The sequence below is a fragment of the Schistocerca serialis genome, chromosome 3 (assembly GCF_023864345.2).
Source record: "Schistocerca serialis cubense isolate TAMUIC-IGC-003099 chromosome 3, iqSchSeri2.2, whole genome shotgun sequence".
Lineage (NCBI taxonomy): Eukaryota > Metazoa > Arthropoda > Insecta > Orthoptera > Acrididae > Schistocerca > Schistocerca serialis.
Window position 1 is genome coordinate 2,361,102 of NC_064640.1, and position 23,568 is coordinate 2,384,669.

At 41.0% G+C, this 23,568-nt stretch overlaps 1 protein-coding gene across 1 annotated transcript in view; it reads right to left on the bottom strand.

Annotated features, from left to right (window-relative positions):
• The window catches only part of LOC126469660 (src substrate cortactin), a 160,505-nt gene that overhangs the window by 89,796 nt on the left and 47,141 nt on the right, over positions 1-23,568 (bottom strand). Inside the window, exons 4-6 of the mRNA XM_050096796.1 lie at positions 17,901-18,021; positions 4,645-4,810; positions 53-163 (exon numbers count right to left, since the gene is read on the bottom strand). Of these exons, the coding sequence (XP_049952753.1) occupies positions 53-163; positions 4,645-4,810; positions 17,901-18,021 (398 nt within the window). The remainder of the gene's footprint in view (positions 1-52; positions 164-4,644; positions 4,811-17,900; positions 18,022-23,568) is intronic.

A 23,568-nucleotide genomic window follows, 5' to 3' on the forward strand; every position in this document is an offset into this window, starting at 1 on the left:
TAGCACAAACATTTTCAGTTTGGTAAAGATTAATAGTTGTATACAACAATACCTTTTTGACTTGCATGCTTTTCAGTCTTCTCTACATGATCCCAACCCAAAGCAGACTTGTCCTGTCTGTCAGTTTCAACTCCAAATTTTCCACCAAAGCCTTTAGCATAATCTGAAACAGTAAAGCAATAGTTGCTATTACAGTGATACAAAAATTCTCATGTAACAGGCCCCCCCCCCCCCCCTACCCCAAAAAAGTCTAGCTGCAGCACCAACTTACCAAGCAAACTGCTCCCTATTTTAGCATTTTACCTGTTACGCCACACACAAATGTGCTATTAATTACTAGATGCCCCTTTAAGAAAGGAATCTGATCCTATAAATCAACCAAGCAAATTGTGAGCCTATATAGTGTGGTTAGTACATATTACTAACCCAAGCAGACGAAATCATGGCAACTGAGTGATCAATGACTATACCAGTTGATAGTGACATGGTATGTATGAAGACAAATGCCTTAGTGTTTGGGACTCCCAATCAGTTAATTTCTTACACTTACTGTGTTGGGACCTCTTCTGGAATTTCCTCTATGCAATAATAGTGCTAACTGTTGACTTGGCCACACATAGGTCCTGTAAAAACTCTCAAACTGCTAGCATCTGTGGGCTCCTACAATCATTTCCCATTCAAAGCAAATCTTAATACAAAACACATCGGTATGATGTCCCACTTGCATGCAGCTGTGTAAATTTGGATGTTTAGTCTGATGTCACATGGAGCACATTCAGTAGCTTGTAGAGATACTTAGGGCTACAAAGTTTTACATAACTTTTGGTGACAAAATGTCGCTATAGATCCCACTGTTAAAGGCTTGACCTAAGGTAATTTTCAAGGATTTTTCTAGTTATTTATCGAGATCTTCAACTCTCGCAATTATGCATGTTTGTATGTATATGGAAAATCCTCAGTTCACACATTGGAGGAAGGAAAGAGCACACCACCTCCTAAATGACCATGCTTGAATTGTCACTTTAAGAAAGAAGTGTTGTATGGTAAGCTGCGTGCCAAACTGAGATACACCAATCAAATATCCACCCATTCTTGTCAGAAACAAAACACTCATTTGTGATGACAGCTGTCAGACTAAGTGTCAGATTTTTGTCTCCTTTCACTGCTTTTGCCTCTACTGATGCTTCATGCCTGCGAAAAATGCATAACTGCATCAGTAAAGATCCCATGTTAAACTGCATGTCCCCTTATTACTGGCAAGGTAAGTCTAATTAACAAATTGGATGAAGACAAGGATATACCATCCTCAACAGGACCATACCCAGTAAACCACTGTTGAGTTCAAACCAATCATTAGGTTGATGGTAGTTTTACTTTTTTCTAACTTTGAATTTCGATATACAATTTATGCATTTAGAGTGGACCAAATACTATAATAATTCTGCGAGATCTCACAGTAATGTATTGTGTTCTTCAGTTCAACGACCAGTTTGGTGCAGCTCACCACACAACAATAAATACACACCGGCAGAAATAGAGAGATTGACAAGTAATGCTATAATCTAGAATTCGCTTCTGGAGGGTCATGATGTCATGGAAAACACAAATGAGATCACAATGAAAGTGTGGGAGACTGAAGCTGTAGTGGAAAACACAATGAGTAACTTATTACTTCATTACATTCTGACAGCAGATGTAGTGAACACAAGGATGACAGTGATTCACAAGCAGTGTATCTATTGTTTGTGTAGCCTGTTGCACCAAAAATTAAACTGTGTTCTCAACTTACTGTTTCTTTCTTGTGTATTAGGAATTTTGTTACTTCACATCATTCATAATGTGAGAATGGACACTTACCTTAGTGCTGTTATTTGCCTTTGAAAAATTTAATTATGATGCTTACGTATGCATAATAGATATTACAACTGCTGCTGTTCTGCCACCATCATTAATACCCTCCCCACTACCAATAATTTACAAAAATCTCGTAAGTACATGTTTTGTTTGTTTTGAGGTGCATGCACAACTACTGATTGCATCAGCATGGGGTGTATTGTCTAGTAGCAGCCAGTAACATTGACCACATCACTGCTGTCTGTCAATCAAAAAATTATTTTATTTGACCTACAAACCCTAATTTTCTTTATTTTTAGCTTTCAATCAGCCAGCTCAGGAAAATTCTTAATGAAAATGGGAAGTTACAAAGGGACATGTGAGGCTGTTTAATAAAATGCACACACTGTGACAGGAAGGATTCTTACACAGTTTTTTATTTAAATTTCTGTCATCCACTACGTGATCAAAAGTATCCAGACACCCGGCTGAAAATGACTTGCAAGTTTGTGGTGCCCTCCATTGGTAATGCTGGAATTCAGTATTGTGTTGGCCCACTCTTAGCCTTGATGACAGCTTCCACTCTTGCACGCATACATTCAATCAGGTGCTGGAAGGTTTCTTGGGGAATGGCAGCCCATTCTTCACGGAGTGCTGCGCTGAGGAGAGGTATTGATGTTGGTCAGTGAGGCCTGGCACAAAGTCTTGTTCCAAAATATTCTCGAGGTGTTCTACAGGACTCAGGTCAGGACTCTGTGCAGGGCAATCCATTACAGGGATGTCATTGTCGTGTAACCACTCTACCAGAGGCCGCGCATTATGAACAGGTGCTCGATCGTGTTGAAAGATTCAATCGCCATTCCCAAATTGCTCTTCAACAGTGGGAAGTAAGAAGGTGCTTAAAACATCAATGTAGGCCTGTGCTGATAGTCCCATGCAAAACAACAATGGGTGCAAGCCCCCTCCATGAAAAACATGACCACACCATAACACCACTGACTCTGAATTTTACTGTTGGCACTACACACGTTGGCAGATGACTTTTACAGTGCATTCGCCATATCCACACCCTGCCATCAGATTGCCACATTGTGTACTGTGATTCGTCACTCCACACAACGTTTTTCCACTGTTCAATCATCCAATGTTTACGTTCGTTATACCAAGTGAGGCGTCGTTTGGCATTTACTGGCGTGATGTGTGGCTTATGAGCAGCCACTTGACCATGAAATCCAAGTTTTCACACCTCCCGCCTGTCATAGTACTTGCAGTGGATCCTGATGCAGTTTGGAATTCCTGTGTGATGGTCTGGGTAGATGTCTGCTTATTAGGCATTATGACCCTCTTCAACTGTCGGCGGTCTCTGTCAGTCAACAGACGAGATCAGCCTGTACACTTTTGTGCTGTACGTGTCCCTTCACATTTCCACTTCAGTATCACATCAGAAACGGTGGACCTAGGGATGTTTAGGAGTGTGGAAATCTCGCGTGCAGATGTATGACACAATTAACACCCAATCACCTGTCCATGTTTGAAATCCATGAGTTCTACGGAGCACCCCATTCTGCTCTCTCACAATGTCTAATGACTACTGAGGTTACTGATATGGAGTACCTGGCAGTAGGTGGCAGCACAATGCACCTAATATGAAAAATGTATGTTTTTGTGTGTATCTGGATAGTTTTGATCACATAGTGTAGCTCTGAGTAATTTATACTGCTGACTAGTTTCAAACATAGCTACATTCAAAACTGGTCACCAGTATAAATTACACGTGCTATGACAGAAATTTAAAACAACAGTTCTTGAATCTAAGAGGGTGGTCATCTCCCAACAAAATGTTGGAACTACATAAGAATGATTACAGTTCTGTGTGTCCTCAATGACAAGATCATTAAAGATTCAATAGATGCAATAGAGAAAGGGCAACTTCGGAAAACCCTTAATCTGCATGGCTAGGAAAGGGTTTAAATTGCCGTCCCACCAAATGCAGCTAGTCCAGTATCTTAATTACTGTACTACTTGCTCAGTTGCACTCTCTCTGCATAAAAATATATCTACATCCAAGGCTCCAAAATTAACCATGACACTCCCTAGGACAAAATTCTCCACTGTTCATTGTGTCCGATTCCACTGTATTATTTACATGTTAAACAACTATTACACTGATGTGCATTTTCATGTTTTCACAGTACAATAACTTAGAATTAAACTTTGGGAGTGTAGTTGCATAAACTTTATTTCTCCCCATATTCTGGCCATATACGTTTCAGCCATCTTGAGAGACCTGCTTTGTCTTTAAAGTACTATGACATGTTCTTCCACTTTGTATAGATGTCTGTTGCACACTACTATATTATTTTCACCTTACATTCTTATTCATCAACCATTAGCTGAAATAGTGCACATGCAAATTAATGGAACTTCATCAAACATCATAAAACAATTAAGGAAAAAAGCTGCTGCAAACTGATTTGATTACTAAACCAATTGCATAACTGGAATTATGAAAAAGCTATCACATAATCAGGATATAAAGACATATGGGGCTGTGTATTAGAACTTGTTTTCCAAATTAACACTGTTTCAAATGAAATAAAACATGGCACACACATACTTTAAAGGTGCATCTTAATTCAGGAATAATGCAAGTTTAAGGATTATCATGTGTCTATAATATTCTTGCCTTTGTGAATGGAGTCATGTTACATGATGAACTGATAATTTCTGGTGATTGTGTGATAACATTATTTTCAAACTTTTTATCAAAAGTAACACAATAATTTCTAAACACTTTTGTTTTTTCCTTACCTTTCTGTGACTCATGTTTTTCGATCTTTTCTACATAATCCCAACCAACTGCAGACTTATCCTGTCGATCTGCCTGAATTCCAAACTTCCCACCAAATCCAGAACTGTAGTCTCTTTGTGACGCATGTTTTTCAATTTTCTCTTTATATTCCCAACCTTCTGCACTCTGAAAATAAAACCACATGAATTTTTCCAGACCTAACACTTTTCATTTGTCTACTTTAATTTTGCCCTGTAATTACATATGCCAAGGAATGAAATAAGAAATAAGAATTATTTTAACAATCTTACATGATGTAAACAAGATTATCAGTCACGGGGTAAAGCGATGGTTTTTTAGAGCATAACATAGTGCTTTCAACATTACATACAAGAATGTATATAACAAAAACACAGAGTACTTGGATATATACCTACATGAATCACGACCACATTTCTTCATAGAAAGTGAATTAGGTTGCAAGGAAGAGAAAGTATAGAGTACAGGCTAAGAAATTATGGACTCATAAACTTGTACTGTAGGAGGACACATAAAGGTGGAGATATGGGCATTCATAGCGGAAATGATACTGCATGTGAAAAAGTCAAATGGATTGGTAATCTGAGTAAAGAAATAGTACTTAAGGATGCAGCAAAAAATTTAAAATTTGATAAAAACAGCCTGATTATAGCAGCTCTGTATACATCACCTGGAAGTAGTATTGAAGAACTTTTCAATTGTCTGGAGGATCTGCTGGAGAAGACATAAGTGTATAAAAACATGTGCCGTTTGTTGGAGACATTAACATAAATAAAAGCAATAATTATCTGCACTATGTTGACTTACTTCAGTGTTATAACTATTATCACAGAAACTCAGAACATACAAGAACTACAGTACAAACACAGACATACTGAGACCTGGTACGTAGGAAAAGGCAGGATTCGGTGTGGATGGGGCTGTAATCAGTTACTGTTGGTTGCTCAGATTTTTTTTTTTTTTAAATCATGTACACTTTATTTGGAAACAATTGCAACTAAAGTTGACTATAAGGAACAACTATTCAATTTGACTGTTAAGACACAATGTCTAATTTTAAAAAAATTAAGCAAGTTGCACTCACAGCTGAAGGCATTATTGACCAGAAATTAAAATTATTTGTCGGCTGAGGACCCAAACAGTAATAATTCAAAATTACCATATTTAAAATAACAATCATCACATTCTGACCGAATCAAGAGAGAAGTGGGCCTCAGACAGTGCTCCAAGGATCAACCTGGGAAAGTCGCTCAACTTCGTAAAGAATGAGGCAGGCAGCCGAGAGTTGTATTCACTTAACCAGATGCCAAATCAAACTAGTGACAGTTTAAACACTGACCAACACTCTTTCAAAATCTACCTAACTTCTGATAACCAATTCAACGATGGAATAACCCAGGCAAGGCGGAACCGGTCGACAGCACTGCGTCTTCCGAATCCGGTGTTTAGAACATCCAGAAGCAGAAGGAACCACTACAACCAAAGTAATCCAAAAGAAACAAAATATTCGAACCACAATCACAGAGGCTGTCGAACTACACACCATACCGGAGAGCAGTGGCAAGGTGAGGAAAGGTACACTGCCACGAAAATACGCAAACCTCAGGGCAGGTAACTGGGGCTTTAGCGGCCACCAGGCAGAAAAATACCACTGGTTGAGCTTCACCAACAATGACACAAGGAATTCAATGATTAATAATAAGAAGTGGAGGACGGCTGATTAATTTTGCCAACTCCAAACACTACAATCGTTGCTCTTCGTCTCAGCAACCCTGCGAGCAGCAACGGCTGAACAAACGGTGTGATCTCAAAATAGTGGAGGTTTCACAACTGGTTTGATGTTCACTCAACTCAAACATCCTGGGTCCGGTGGACAACGAGACTGCGGCCCTCGCAACTACAGCCCCTCGATCTGGCCTGCGTGCTGCCAGCGTTGCCGGACCTCACTGTGCTCCATCCCAACCAAACTCCTCGACACCCTCCAACCCAGAACACACTTCACGTCCCTCCAAAGATAGTACCACCGTACTAGATATCGGTAACCGCTGCTGCTGCCACTCGTGGACAGACAGTGCTAGCAAATGTGGTGGCACCAGTAAACACAACAAGAAAACGAGACGCCACTATCCCTATTACAAATGCCAACCTACCGACAGCACCAACGCGAGCCGCAACACGGCTCAACCTCGTCCCTCCCCCCCCTCAAACACCGACCCAGGGGTAATCCGACAAGTGGCCTAACCAAACTTAATTTGATTAAGATGGACCCGGTTTTGCTTACCGGTGCGGTTGTCCTTAACTAGAAGATTAACTGGGGCTAAAATATGCATAATAGTACAGGGACCCAGGAAACGAGGAGTGAACTTACCGAGGTTCCCAGCACGCACCTCCCTCACTGGAAAATTACGGACATACATCTGGTCTCCTGGTTTACCCCTAAAGACTCGATTACGGTTGTAACTGTCAGCTCGTTTGTCGTGGGCCCTGAGAATATTGTGCCTGGCACAATTCCAGTTTTCTTTGGCGATCTGAGGGGTAATATCCACAGGGAGTAGATCTTGAATTACCCATAAGTTCAAAAGGAGGGAATTAACAGGATAAGAAATGACAAGGAAACCAGAGTAACCTTCAAAGCCTCACGGCTGGTGGTATTGAAGGCAGAACTAAGCCAAGGGAGACTAAAATCCCACTTACTGGGCATTTTCTGATGGTAGATAATCAGTGCGGATTTGAGATTACGATTGACCCTCTCTGCGAAAGAGCCCTGCAGGTAATACGGAGTGGTAGTCATGTGCTTCACATGGCTTGCAAAAAAGAAAGCCTTGAAGGAAGCCGAAAGAAAGGCCAGCGCATTATGACTAACGATTTGCTCAGGGGGTCCAAAAACACTATATACGTTAGTTAAATGGGCAATAGTGGCAGCAGCAGTCACGTTACAACTCTGAAGCAGCCAGGTAAACCTTGAAAATGCGTCAATAATAACCAATATGTACTGATGGCCTCTTTTGGTGCGAGGTAAGGGCTCCACATAACTGATATAGTATTTGTCCACGGGACAGGATTCGCACTCAGAACTCAAGAAGCCCTGTCAAAGAGCGGTCTTAGGCTTGGCCACATGATGCAACTGACACCGAGAAACCATCTCTTTATTGTCTCAGTCCATAGATGGCCAAGTCAAATGCTTCTTAATTTTCTGCAAGGTCTTATAGGTTCCTAAATGCCTGCTAATCAACGAGTTGTGACAGTAATGGAAAACGGGGCATACCAGGGTTTCTGGTAGACAGATATTCAACTCCTTGGCATGTCCCACCCTTTTACACAAAATGCCTTTCCTGATGACATATCCATCCAAAGGTTCCCCACTGACAGCCGTTCCTTAACCAGTCCCCAAGTGGGGTCCCAATTCTGATGGTCGGCACTGTCACTAAACAAATGAGGAATACTGCCTAACGCAACACAACTAAGATTGCCTTCCTCTGCTTCTCGGACGCACTCACTAGATGGATGTTCAGTGAACACATGGCTGAGGACGTCTGTGAGCACATTCTCAGTCCCCTTAATGTGTTTAACCTCGAATTGAAATGCTGAAATCTGTACTGCCCACCTGGCGATACGTCCAGTTTTACGCTTGCTTGTCGGTTTCTAGCTGAAATACTCTATGCTCGAGATAAAAGCGATACTTCTCCAGCACGAACAAGACGGCCAATGCCTCACATTCATAAACGGAATATTTAACTTCAGCACTGGTTAACTGGCGAGACACGTATGCTAATGGCTGCCTTTGACCCTCGAACTCCTGTAGAAGGATGGCCGAAATTCCCTCATTAGATGCGTTGGTTTGTACAATAATTTTTTTATTAAAATCAGGCACTCTGAGTTTAGATTGCCCTTTGAAAGGAACCATCCCAGCATTTGCCTGGAGCGATTTAGGGAAATCACGGAAAACCTAAATCAGGATGGCCGGACACGGGATTGAACCGTCGTCCTCCCGAATGCGAGTCCAGTGTGCTAACCACTGCGCCACCTCGCTCAGTGGCACTCTGAGAACCGGAGGGATGGCTATAGCTGCCTTAATGTGCTCAAACATAGCCTCTCGGGCAGGTCCCCAGTCAAAACGCACCCCTTTTCGACACAATTCATTTAAAGGAGCTGCCAACTGAGCAAAATTAGGGACAAAACAACTAAAATAATTCGACATGCCTACGAAGCTGGCAATCCGACGTTTATCAGCATGCGGCAGGAGAGCTCTCAGTGCCTTACCGCTCCTGGTCAATACGAATGCTCTCGCCTGATACTAGGTGACCTAAGAAGGATACCTGCTGCCTGGGTAATGTCACCTCACTGGGTTTAACAGTCAAACTGACCCCCTGCAACTTGGCAAAAACTTGCTGGATATGTTCCAAATGCTCCTGAAAAGAACGACTATAAATCACCAAGTCGTCCAAGTAATTATAAACACAGACTAATTTCAAGTTTCCAAGAATATTATCCAGCAAACGAGTAAGAACAGCTGCGCCAGTAGCCAAATCAAAGGGAACCCTGTTAAACTCAAACAGATTCTAGTCAGTACAAAATGCTGTAAGGTGTTTACATTCTTCAGCTAAGGGAATCTGATAACAGGCTGGATTCAGATTGAGCACTGAGAACCAATTAGCACTGGCAAACCAAGTTAAAGAGTTATGAAGATCAGGTAATGGAACTGATTTGAGGACAACCTTGGTGTTCAGGTGCTGGTAGTCAACAACAGGCCAAAAATCCCGCCCCTGATCCTTAGGAACAAGGAATAGATATGGGGACTGCCTGACAGGAATATGGTCAGATAGACGAATATGGTAGTCGAGAACATTAGTAACCCCCAGTCTACCACAGAGAAGCTCCGGGAACCTCTGCAACAAATCCTCTAGTTCAGAGGCCTGCTGTGAAGATAGATGGATGAGATCAACTCCTTAACCTTAGCATCAACAGCCAGCACGCTGGTATTTCGATGCACCTTACGCTTAGCACATTCACAGAACCCAAACTCCTGAGCAGAAGCGAACTTAAAGAAGAAGGTGTACTCGGAATAATGCAAGACAAGACCAGTTTTACTGATAAAATCACATCCCAAAATCAAAACGACCAGCAGCTTCTTAACCAAGGCCAAAGACAAGGGCCAGGGGAAATCCCCAATCGAGATACTCCCTTGGACCCAACCATGCAGAGGCAACACCTGCCCATTGGCAACCCGACATCTCTGCACTGAAGAAGGGACCGACTAAAGTCTCGTAAGATGCCCAAATTCAAGAAACCATTCCAAGCACAACAACGAAAAGGAGCTACCAGAATCCAAAAGGGCACAAATAGGTTCGCCACCTGCTCGAGAACAAATATAAGGTCGGGGAGGTGATGATCAAGCAACGACATGGGCACACCAAGGTTTAAAGGCTTGATCCCAAGGTCGCTGCCCGGCCCAGCATCATTTATTGGCTCTGGGTGCACGTGGTTGAACGCAAGAACGAACTAAATGACCTGTCTGACCGCACCTGAAGCAATGCCGTGGTTCCCTTTTAGCAAACTCAGCCAATGTAGATAATCCGGAGTTCTCCTTGATAACGCCCGCAGGCTGAACCTTAACTTCATGGCATGGATCGTCCGCAAGCGGTAACGCAGATATCGTTACAACGGCGGCACTAAGTTCTTCCCAGGTGGAGGGACAACAACCAAAAAACAAAGTGCGACTTATCCTCCGCTCGCATTCCCACCAAGATAATAGAAACTAACTCCCATTCTGGCAAGTCGACTAAAAAGGCCAAGCAGGCTGTCTTGACTCTGTCCACATATTCATGTAACTCCCCTTTATCTTGCTGCATCTGCCAAATATAGTGACACTCGAGCTGTTTGCGAACTCCCATGGTCAATCTTTTGTTAATTACAAGCTCCCTCAACCACTGCAAGGAAAACCCCTCTGCCATGGCTCTGGATACGAGGGTCCTCAATTCGCCTCCAGCTAATGGATACAATAGCGACAAAACTACTTGATGCGAAATGCCGAAGGCAGTAGCGTGTTGCTCATGGCGAACCAACAACCATAATAACCTTTCAATCTGCTAGAGTCGGTCTATAACTAATTCTATGATGTCCCAAAAGAGATGCACCAGAGGATTAGGCAATTTAGCAAACGCTGCATCAAACCTCTTGGGAGACATAAGTGCATTATTCCCGGACTGGCTTGCGCGCCACCCTGAAGACAGCAAGTCCTGCTCCCCAGTCCTCTCCGCAACAAGCTCTAAACATGTAATTTTGAACTGCAATTCATTAATCAAGGACCCCAATTCAGCAGATGATTCTTTATAATGATCCTCTAACTTTAATTTCCTTAAATCCGCTATCTGGTTGGTTAAATGTAATAACTATGCCCGCACCCTGTCTAACTGACTGCCACTAGGTTGAGTGCCCTCCAAAAAGCTGATGGTGCGCTCAAGAACCCTAACAGGTGTAAACAAAAACTCAATGGCTGCTTCTGTCTCGCCCACAACATCCGGCATGACATCAACTGGCTGAAGAATGGTAGCATGCAAATGCGCGGCTAAGTCTGGGAAACTATCCTCAATAGGCTGGCGCCTTATCGCCAGCTCATAAACGAGGTAGTCCTTCCTCAACAGGCTGATCCCGGGGCACTGCCTGACCATCATTAGAATTGGTCACCTGAAACAACAAAATATCAAAGACAAATATCGTCTAACACTGAGAGAGTTACAATTCGAACCAACAGTAACTGTAATGGCAATATTACAATCCTAACCACGCTCTGCTACCACTGAGACCTGGTACTTAGGGAAAGGCACGATTCGGTGTGGACAGGGCTGTAATCAGTTACTGTTGGTTGCTCAGATTTTTTTTTTTTTTTAAATCACGTACACTTTATTTGGAAACAATTGCAACTAAACTGGACAATAAGGAACAATCATTCAATTTGACTGTTAAGACAAAATGTCTAATTTTAAAAAAAATTAAGCAAGTTGCACTCACGGCTGAAGGCCTTATTGACCAGAAATTAAAATTTATTTGTTGGCTGAAGGCCCCAATAGTAATAACTCAAAAAACAACTTGACAGCTGAAGGCCTGGATAGAAAATACTTGAGAAACAGTTAAACTTCTCCAAGGGATACTAAAATATCTAAAAAAAAAGACAATCATCAAAACTTCACTATTAAGAGACAATATCTAATTAAAAATTCTTACAACCAATTGTGTTCACAGCTGAAGGTCTTACTGACAAAAAATTCAAATTATTTGTCAGCTGAAGGCCCAAACAGTAATAATTCAAAATTACCGTATTTAAAATAACAATCATCACATTCTGACCAAATCAAGAGAGATGTGGGCCTCAGACAGTGCTCCTAGGATCAACCTGGGAAAGTCGCTCAACTTCGTAAAGAATGAGACAGGCAGCCAAGAGTTGTATTCACCTAACCGGATGGAAACTCAAACTAGTGACAGTTTAAACACAGACCAACACTCTTTTAAAATCTACCTAACGTCTGATAACCAATACAATGACGGAATAACCCAGGCAAGGCGGAACCGGTGGACAGCACTGCGTCTTCCGAATCCAGTGTTTAGAACATCCAGAAGCATAAGGAAACACTATGATCAAAGTAATCCAAAAGAAACAAAATATTCAAACCACAATCAAGGAGGTTGTTGAACTACACACCTTACCGGAGAGCAGCGGCAAGGCGAGGAAAGGTACACTGCCGCAAAAATATGCAAACCTCCAGGCCAGGTAACTGAGTATTAGCAGCCACTAGGCAGAAAAATACTGCTGGTTGAGCTTCGCCCATAATAACACAAGGAATTCAATGATTAATAATAAGAAGTGGAGGACAACTAATTAATTTCGCCAACTCCAAACACTCCACTCGTCGCTCTTCGTCTCAGCGACCCTGCGAGCAGCAACGGCTGAACAAACAGTGTGATCTCAAAATAGTGGAGGTTTCACAACTGGTTTAATGTTCACTGAACTCAAACACCCTGGGTCCGGTGGACAACGAGATTGCGGCCCTCGCAACTACAGCCCCTCGATCTGGCAGTGCCTGCACATCCTCGCGCTGCCGGACCTCACTGTGCTCCGTCCCAACCGAACTCCCTGACACCCTCTGACCCAGAAAACACTTCACATCCCTCCAAAAATAATACCACTGTACTATCAATAACTGCTGCTGCCACTCATGGACTGACAACGCTAGCAAACGCAGTGGTGTCAGTAAACACAAGAAGAAAATGAGACACCACTATCCCTATTACGTGATGCCAACCTACAACTGGCACCAACGTGAGCTGCAACACGGCTCACATGCGTTGACCACATTCACACAAACATAACAAAGGAGAACATAAACATAACCAACATAGAAAATGACATATCTGATCACAGAGCCCTTACTATGGAAATTGATGTAGGGAATGTAGATATAACTAAAAGTAATATGTTTATGTATAAAAGAAAATTTAACTATAGTAAACTTAAGAGGGCATTAGGCAATGAAAAATGGGAACCAATTACAATACAACAAATGTGAACAATAATGGAAAAATGTCTATAAATTATTCAATAAAACTTTAAATTAAACACGTCCTTTAGTAAAACAAGTAAACAAAGCTATTATTACAAAGCTGAGAATTTACCTCCAGAAATCAGTGACCTGAGAGAGTACATGAAAGACTCTTACATAATCTTTAGAGATACTAAATTACAATACTATTTAACAAAATGTAAACTCCTCAGAAAAAATACAGAGATTCCTTGACTAACCTTATAGCTCAGATATATGCCTATCAAATAAGGAACTCAGCCAATGTTAGTAAAACAACAATCATTTCAAAACTTCAAGCTAAAATGTGTTGTGGCTGGGATGACATTTCACCTGAGTTGCTAAAGGAATGCAGAGGAGAATTAGTGAAGCCTCTAACACACCTAATAAATATATCCCTCTGCCATGGAGAATTCTCTGATATTTTGAAAATCACTGAAATCCTACCGGTGAACAAAAAGGGAATAAAAGCTGATATGAAAGACTATAGGCCAATATTGTAATATTAAATCAATTTGAGGCATGTTTCATGAAATAATCTATTTAGCAATCTACAACACGGTTTTAGAAAAGGAAGCTCTACTGTAATGGGAGTAGCAACCTCTATACATGAAATATTAAACAAGGTAGACGAAGGAGACAGGGCGATATGCACCTTCCTGGATACGAGTACAGCTTCTGATACTACGAATCATAAAATTCCGTGGCATAACTTAGAAGCATTTGGATGAGAGGGGTGGCCTTAAACTCCTTACCTCCTATCTGAAAGCCAGGAACCAGTGTGTCAAGCTAACTTATAAAAGGAATTAACAGCTGGTAACAACGAAATCAACCCACAAGATACCTCGATTTGGTGTGACCGAGTAAGTATATTGAGGCCTTTTCTGTTTCTTGTGTACATTAACAATTTAATTGAACCCCAAAACTGCAAGGTTGTAAGCTATGCCGATTACACATCTTTTGTCAGCTGGGGCCGTGATATACAAACTACTACAAACAGTAGTGAAATCAACTGTAATTTTCTGTCAAGTTATCTTATTGCAAACTAGCTACTCATAAATAAAGAGAAGACAGTGACAACACAATTTATGCTTAGCTATAGTCAGAATATAAATAGAACTCTATTTACAGTCCCATTGGTCCTTAGCTAAACAAAAAACACAAGTTTTTGGGTATAATTGTTGAAAGAACATATATACCATATTTGTAAGGAATTCAGTTCAAATACATATCTACTGAAAAGGGTCTCAGCCTTCCTGGACCAAGGTAGCTTGAGACAAATATATTTTGGAGTGACACATCCACATCTTCAAGATTGTATTGAGACACGGGGAGGGGCACCAGCTGTCTATACATACAGGCTCTTCAGACTACAAAAAAAGACAGTAAAAGTGGTAGCTGAGGTAAACAGGAAAGAGCCTTGTACAGAAATCTGCACGAAATATAAAATACTAACCATATAGTCTATGCATATCCCGCAGGCATTTTGTTCGTAAAACAAAATCCAGAATATAATGTAACAAACAATAATGTATATAGGTACGATCCATGGGGAAGGGAACATTTTCACAGGATTGCCAGTAAAACAAAGGCTGCAGACCATAATCCACATACAATAGGAACCATCTTTTATAATAGATTTCAATCTGACCTCATGACAGCTAATTTAAACACTTCAAAGAATGAACTTAAGCTTTTATTAATAGAGAAAAGCTGTTATTCGGCAGAAGATTTCAAGTTGAAATAGCCCTTTGTAAAACAGTGTACATGGCATAAGTTTGTTTTTGCAACAAAAAATTATAATATGACCTTCACTATTTATATCAATGTGTGCACTTACGTATGTTAACTAAACCTTTGTATATGTGATCTAAAATCTATGACAATGTCCAAAAACTGATTGTTATATGGACAGCAAATAAACAAATAAATTTACAAAAACGTATGACCAGCTCATCTGTGTGGTACTGGGATCGAGGGACAAAATATAACTACTATCCCTTAGTGAAATTACACCATTAGCATCACAGCAATAGACAATATTTTCATCAAATAGTGAGGAAAAGGTTGGTAATAGGTTATCAAATCGTGAGACTTTATGTTTTCGGCTATTAAGAAAGAAATGTGAAGTACACAAATATTCAAGAGAGGAGTCACTAATCTGCTTAAGTGGAACCATTTATCTGACTCTCGAAATGTTGTCAGCGGCAAGAGACGTATGAACTCTAATGCACACAGATTGGATGGTTGCAAATAATATGGTAAACTTCTAAATAAATTAAAATATTATGGAATTATGGGTAGGACATTCAGCTCATTTCAGTCCTTTTTGAACAGTAAAAATTAGGTGACTTTTCTACACAATCATATGCCAGGACATTCTTAGTGGACAGAGCATAACATCAGTTTCAAAGGATCTCTCTACCATTCCCTCTGGAATAGTATATGGGAGACACAAATATCTAAATCTTTCTGTGTAACTTCTGACATCTCTTATTTTATCATGATCATCATTCCTCCTTATGTAAGTGGGGAGTAACAAGGTATATTGGGAGTCAGAGGAGAAAGTTGTTAACTGAAATTTTGTGATGAGATTTTGCTCTAATGTAAAACATCTTTGTTTCAATGAATGCCACCCAAACGTGCTTATCAGTCTGTGACACTCACCCCCACCCATTTTGTGACAACACAGAACAAGTTCCCCTTTTTTTTGGACCAGTGTCCTCTCCCAGTCCCATCTGGTAAGGATCTCATAACCCATAGAAATACTCTTGAATAGGACGGACAAGCATAGTGTAACCATTTCTTTAGTGGCTTTTTTGCACCTTTTGAGTGATCTGCTAATAAAATATAGTTTGCCTTCCCTACATTTTCGGCATGTTCATCCCCATTTAAGTCATTCCTATCAGTAATCCCAACATATTTAATATTGACAACCTCTAAATTTGTGTTCTTTATCATATAACACAAATTCAATGGAATTCTCTTAGTAGTTAAAAGGTGTACAACTTTGCTTCCGCCACTTTTTCCCAAACATTTGAGGCTGTAATGAAACAAATTGGTTACACATGTATCATTCAAAGTATTTTCCATCGCTGGACACTACTTTCTCCTACCTTTCGGGTAGTGTACAAATCCAATGTCAAAAAAATTGTTCATCTTCTGAAGCGATCCACGAATCGATCTAATTTGTGACTTCTTCATGAGATCTGAAGTGTTCGTCAGCCAGGCCATGCTCCATTGATCTAAACAGGTGACAGTCAGAGGGAGCAATGTCTGGAGAATACGGTGGGTGGGGTAGGACTTCCCATTTTAACATTTCCAAGTACGTTTTGACCTCTTTCGCAACGTGGGGTCGAGTGTTGTCATGCTGCAAAATCACTTTATCGTGCCTCTAGCTGTATTGCGGCTGTTTGTCTTTTAATGCTCTGCTCAAATGCATTAATTGCATTTGATAACGAGCACCTGTGATTGTTTCACTTGGTTTTAACACCTCATAGTACATGACGCCAAGCTGATACCACCAAATACAAAGCATGATCTTGGAACCATGAATATTCAGTTTGGCCGTCAACGTGGAAGCATGGCCGGGATATCCCCATGATTTTTTTGCATTTAGAGTTACCATAATGAACCTATTTTTCATCCCCGGTCACAAAGTGATGCAGAAATCCCTTCCCTTTTTGTCTCTGAAGCAGCTGTTTACAAACACACAAATGCCATTCAATCTCTCTTGGTTTCAGCTCACAAGGGACCCAACTTCCTTCTTTCTGAATCATGCCCATAGACTTGATATGTTTTGAAATGGCTTACTGTGTCACTCCCACTAATCATGCTAATTCTTCTTGAGTTTGACGCAAGTCTTCACTCAGCAATGTCCCCAATTCTGCACCTTCGAAAACGTTGTCTCTTCCATCACTATGCTCTTCCATCACTATGCCGGTCTACGACATTAAAATCACCGTTCTTGAAGCGTTGAAACCACTCATGACACTTTCTTTCACTAATAGCGTCCTTACCATACGTACTTGAGAGCATCTGATGAGACACAGCCACTGTTTTCTTCATATTGAAACAAATTAGTAATATCTCCCACAAATGATGAGAATTAGACTCGTAAACTGACATTTTCAATCAAGAACAACTTTGACACAAATCAACTAATGTTTGAATGACGTTATGTTGACTGAAGTCCAAGCTAACTGCCTGATGTCTGTGAGATGTTTCTTTCGACCGCTACTTACCATTGTCACCACCTATTGGCAAACGGAGGAAGCAAAGTTGTACACCTTGTACTTTACATATCATTCAGATATCTTGTCTGAAATATTTTGTAATTTATTTTTATCTTCTATTGACTTCACTAGCCAGTAAGTAACTGCATTACTTGTAAACAATCTATGAGGATTGCTCAGATTGTCTTTTAAATCATTTATGTAGATCAAGAACAGTAAATGGCCTATCACACTTCCTGGGGGAATACCAGGTAAACTTTGGTTTCACCTCATGAATTTCAGTCAAGTACTACATACTGTGCCCTTTCTCACTCGTAAGCACAAATCCAGTTACACAGATGTGATATTCCACAGGCATGCTATTTGATTCAAAGCCACTTTTGAGGAGAAGAAGACAAAATTACAATTGGTGCAAACATACAAACTCACCTTGTCAATCCGATCCTTCTGCACTCCAAATTTGCCCCCAAAGCCTGCACTGTAATCCTTCTGGGACACGTGCTTCTCTACTTTTGCAACATAGTCATGTCCAACAGCACACTGATCCATCCTATAAAACAAAAAATAATTAACAGCACACTGATTTGTGAGACTGAAATCACTGCTGCACAAATCCTGCATAATTTTTGTGAGTTTATAGTAACTACATGCATTTTGATCCAATTCTGTGCACTAGCTGTCAATATATAATGAGATAACTGGAAGCTCTATTCAGTTTCTTGAGTGTCAGTGACACACACTGTGTTACTTACAAATACTCGGCTATCAACTGTGTGCCATGAAAACCAAATTTTATGTTGAGAACAATATAGAGACAATAGTATGAGGGTAATCCCAAAAGTAAGGTCTCCTATTTTTCACAAGTACATAGACCTGTTTATTTCTACAATGGTTTACATCAGTTTACAGCTTGAACATTTAGCTATTTTTCGACATAATCACCATTCTGTCAATGCATTTTTGTAAACACTGTGGCAGTTTTTATATGGCCATGTCATACCAGCTTGCCGCCATGCTGTTCAGAAATTTATGAACCTCTACTTTCACCTCGTTGTTGGAGCTGAATCACTGGGACCACAATTAACGCTGACAGGTACCGGTACTGAGAGACTCTGAAAAAACTCAAACGGGCAATTCAGAACCAGAGAAGAGGAATTTTGAGCAAGGGCGTACACATTCTCCATGACAATGCTCACCCACACATCGCTTGGCAAACCGTTGCTCTCCTGCAACAGTTTCAGTGGAACATAATCACCCACCCACCCTATAGTCCAGAATTGGCACCCAGTGACTATCACTTGTTCTCTAGGTTAAAAGAACATTTGGCCAGAAAGGGATTCAGCTCCGACAACAAGGTGAAAGAAGAGGTTCATAACTTTCTGAACAGCATGGCGGCAAGTTGGTATGAGATGGCCATACAAAAACTGCCACAGCGTCTACAAAAATGCATCGACAGAAATGGTGATTATGTCGAAAAATAGCTAAATGTTCAAGCTGTAAACTGATGTAAACCATTGTAGAGATAAACAGGTCTATGTACATATAAAAAAAATAGGAGACCTTACTCTTGGGATTACCCTTGTACTTGTAATGTATGTGAAAATAACTACAAGTTCAAAACTGGTGATAAGCAATTTAAGCATTTGAAATAATTATCTTCTGCATGAGGCCATGGGGAATGATTATGAGAACATAATTATATCTTTAAACAGCATGTCATCTTAAAAATATTTTTGATGATGTACAACAGAAATGATGGTAAATAACATTTCACAGAAAAATTATTGGTTGCTTTCTCCAAAGGAATACCACTTCACTCAGATGAAAAACAAAGCCTTGAAGAGGAGGTTGTTAAGTTTGTTATTAAGACTTAAGTATAAGGGGAAAGGCAGTAAATGAAACAATATGATCGAAAACCTACAAATTTTATCTGTATGTTATATCTGATTTTTGCAGCTTCTTGTACTATTGTTCATAATGGACAAACTGATCCCAAGAAGATGGTTGCGTACTGTCTGGGTCAACACATCCATGCCATTTGCCTCCAAAAACGTAGTGCACAGTTCTATTACGTTTTTCTTGCAGTACTTAGGAGTCATAATTTTTAGGCAGCACTCATCAGCTGGAGTTGTTGGCCGAGGGTGACCACTACAAGGCAGATTTTCAATGTTTTGTGTCTCAGCACTGTGGTTGAATGTTCAAATGTTGCCATGGTGTATGCCAATTCCATTGGCAGGTTTCATGCTGAGAACCTTTCTTGGCGTAAAGTGACAGTGTGGGGACAGTCTATATTTGAACTACTTTTTGAGGCATGTTGACAGATTGAACAGTGTACACAGGCCACATTGTCCCATTTATGATTGGACACACAATGTACTCTAGTGAACTGTATGGAAAAAACAAGGTATCCTTTAACACAGTATACTAGTGGCTCTATGCACCATTTTCCTGTGGTCAAAGGTGTGTTGAGTAAGACATTTCCGATCATAAAAACAAACTTTGCAAGACATGAGGGGGTTCACAGCTAAAACAGAAAGTACTTGTGAGATTTCACAAGGCAGAAAAGCAATCAGGTGTTAAAAGAGATATGAGACAATGTTTTTGCATGTTTGCATCCTTGCTTATAGCCTATGGTTATAGACTTGTGGAAAAAGCCTTTAATATTACAGGCAGAACACAAGGAGAAAGACATGGAATGAAAAATGATAAACCTACTGATGATTAAGTAGTCCTTACAGAAAATGATGGTGATCTTCAGAATATGATGGAGACAATAAGAAAAACAAGGAGGAAAATCTGGAATGTTTATCCACGTCACCCACAAAAATTTAATTAAAATAGCACTTGCATAGAAAACATGTTTATTTTTGATGGAAATGTACCAGAGAAATAAGAAAATAGATATCCACAAATAAGAAGTCTTTAAAAATACAAGGAATACTAAAATAACACCAACAGGAATTGCTCAAAGAAAAAGATTTGTTGAGACAAATGCCCATGTGAAGTTTAGTTACATATTACTCTGAAATACGGATGATAGGGAAGAAAGAGGAGATGTATTTGTAAAGCCTTGAAACATGACAATGGAGACAAATGGGTAAAAGTAAATGGGCAGACGAAGAAAGGAATGATGAATTGACTGTGAGAACTAGAGATACAAGTACCATCCAGAAAAACATTAAAAACAGGAAAGCAAACTGTGCTGGGCATGTTTTAAAGAAAAACTATTTGCATAAAATTTTCATCGAAGGGAAGACTGATGATTGTGGTAGGAAAGGTGAATGGTCAACTTTGATTTACTGGGAGAATCCTAGGAAAGTGGGGCTCATCTGTAAAGGAGATCAAGTATAGGATGCTAGTGTGACCTCTTCTTGAGTACTGCTCAAGTGTTTGGGATCCATGCCACGTTATATTGAAGAAAGACATTGACGCAATTCAGAGGCAAGCTGCTAGGTATGTTACTGGTAGGTTCGAACAACACGCAAGTGTTATGGAGATGCTTCGGGAACTCACATTGGAATTCCTGGAGGGAAGGCAACATTCTTGAGAAAATTGACACTCTTGAGAAAATTTAGAGAACCGGCATTTGAAGCTACTGCAGAATGATTCTGTTGCCTCCAACATACATTCTGCACAAGGACCACAAAGATAAGATATGAGAAATTAGGGCTCATACAGAGGTATATAGGCAGTCGTTTTTCCCTCATTCTATTTGTGAGTCGAACAGGAAATGAAATGACTAATAGTGGTAAGGGGTACCCTCTGGCATTCACCATAAGGTGGATTGCGGAGCATCGATGTAGATGTAGATGTGGAAGATAGAAGGAAAACAAAGAAAGAGGCAGAAGATATAGCATGATGGATCAAAGTAAAAGAATATCTTAACCAAGAACTGAAGGAAACAACAAAGAATAAGACATTGGGGAGGATTAATTTCAGCTTCAAACTATTTTTGACATTTTTATACATTGATGACAATGGTGGTGATGATTAATACTACAGAATACTCTGTTTTTACTTTATTCTGGACGTAAGTGTGTCACTCGTTTGTGCACATTGGAGGTTCACAAACTCAGCCGCAAGCATATCAATTACTCTCTAGTAATAATGAGAGATTACAGCACTAAACTGTATAGTGTAGGTTTAGATAGTCACACCTAAACTCTCCCATAGAAATATTGACAACTGGGTTCCAATCTTCCACTTTATTCAGAACCAAATGACCACTGTCATTAAGCCTGAGACAGATTAAGTTATGCTGCAACCCTATGTGCCAACCATTAGAAAAAACCACATATATTTCTACAAATCCAAGCAAAAATCATTGTCAAATGTGAAACGTCATAAGATCTGCATCTAGCTGTATGATGAACCTTGTACAATAGTTGGAAACTGCAGACATCAACTAATGTTAGTATCTGCATTAGACAAACATGGTGAAAAGAATGCAAAAGAGTTTTGAGGGATCCCTAGGCCGAATGCGTGGATCCACAAAATCTGGATAGAGCTGTTCAACCACCTCTGCATATAAGCATATGTGCAAGTGGATTCAGGCACTTGGTATCTGTTTCTACTCATGCTTTATCCAATTCAAGTATCATACACTGTATAGCTAACACAGCTGTGGCCTGGAACTTACCTGTGGATTTGTATTTCTAACTCTGCTATTGCTGTATTACTGGTTTTGGAGTGTACCTCTCTTCAATCTCTTTAGTTTCCCTCATACCGATGATGATGATGATGATGATGATGATATGGTTAGATGTTTACAGCTTGAGCACACAAACTGTGTGCTGGGAAAGACAGTACTGCTGGATTTTTTAACCACTTGAGATGCAGTGTGGCCAGATATCTTTATACCACACTCTCATGTATCCTGGACTGTAATCAGTTATATTTACTACTGCATTTTTTGTATGCCCTAAGTCCACAAATACACTCCTGGAAATTGAAATAAGAACACCGTGAATTCATTGTCCCAGGAAGGGGAAACTTTATTGACACATTTCTGGGGTCAGATACATTACATGATCACGCTGACAGAACCACAGGCACATAGACACAGGCAACAGAGCATGCACAATGTCGGCACTAGTACAGTGTATATCCACCTTTCGCAGCAATGCAGGCTGCTATTCTCCCATGGAGACGATCGTAGAGATGCTGGATGTAGTCCTGTGGAACGGCTTGCCATGCCATTTCCACCTGGCGCCTCAGTTGGACCAGAATTCGTGCTGGACGTGCAGACCGCGTGAGACGACACTTCATCCAGTCCCAAACATGCTCGATGGGGGACAGATCCGGAGGTCTTGCTGGCCAGGGTAGTTGACTTACACCTTCTAGAGCACGTTGGGTGGCACGGGATACATGCGGACGTGCATTGTCCTGTTGGAACAGCAAGTTCCCTTGCCGGTCTAGGAATGGTAGAACGATAGGTTCGATGACGGTTTGGATGTACCGTGCACTATTCAGTGTCCCCTCGACGATCACCAGTGGTGTACGGCCAGTGTAGGAGATCGCTCCCCACACCATGATGCCGGGTGTTGGCCCTGTGTGCCTTGGTCGTATGCAGTCCTGATTGTGGCGCTCACCTGCACGGCGCCAAACACGCATACGACCATCATTGGCACCAAGGCAGAAGCGACTCTCATCGCTGAAGACGACACATCTCCATTCGTCCCTCCATTCACGCCTGTCGCGACACCACTGGAGGCGGGCTGCACGATGTTGGGGCGTGAGCGGAAGACGGCCTAACGGTGTGCGGAACCGTAGCCCAGCTTCATGGAGACGGTTGCGAATGGTCCTCGCCGATACCCCAGGAGCAACAGTGCCCCTAATTTGCTGGGAAGTGGCGGTGCGGTCCCCTACGGCACTGCGTAGGATCCTACGGTCTTGGCGTGCATCCGTGCGTCGCTGCGGTCCGGTCCCAGGTCGACGGGCACGTGCACCTTCCGCCGACCACTGGCAACAACATCGATGTACTGTGGAGACCTCACGCCCCACGTGTTGAGCAATTCGGCAGTACGTCCACCCGGCCTCCCGCATGCCCACTATATGCCCTCGCTCAAAGTCCGTCAACTGCACATACGGTTCACGT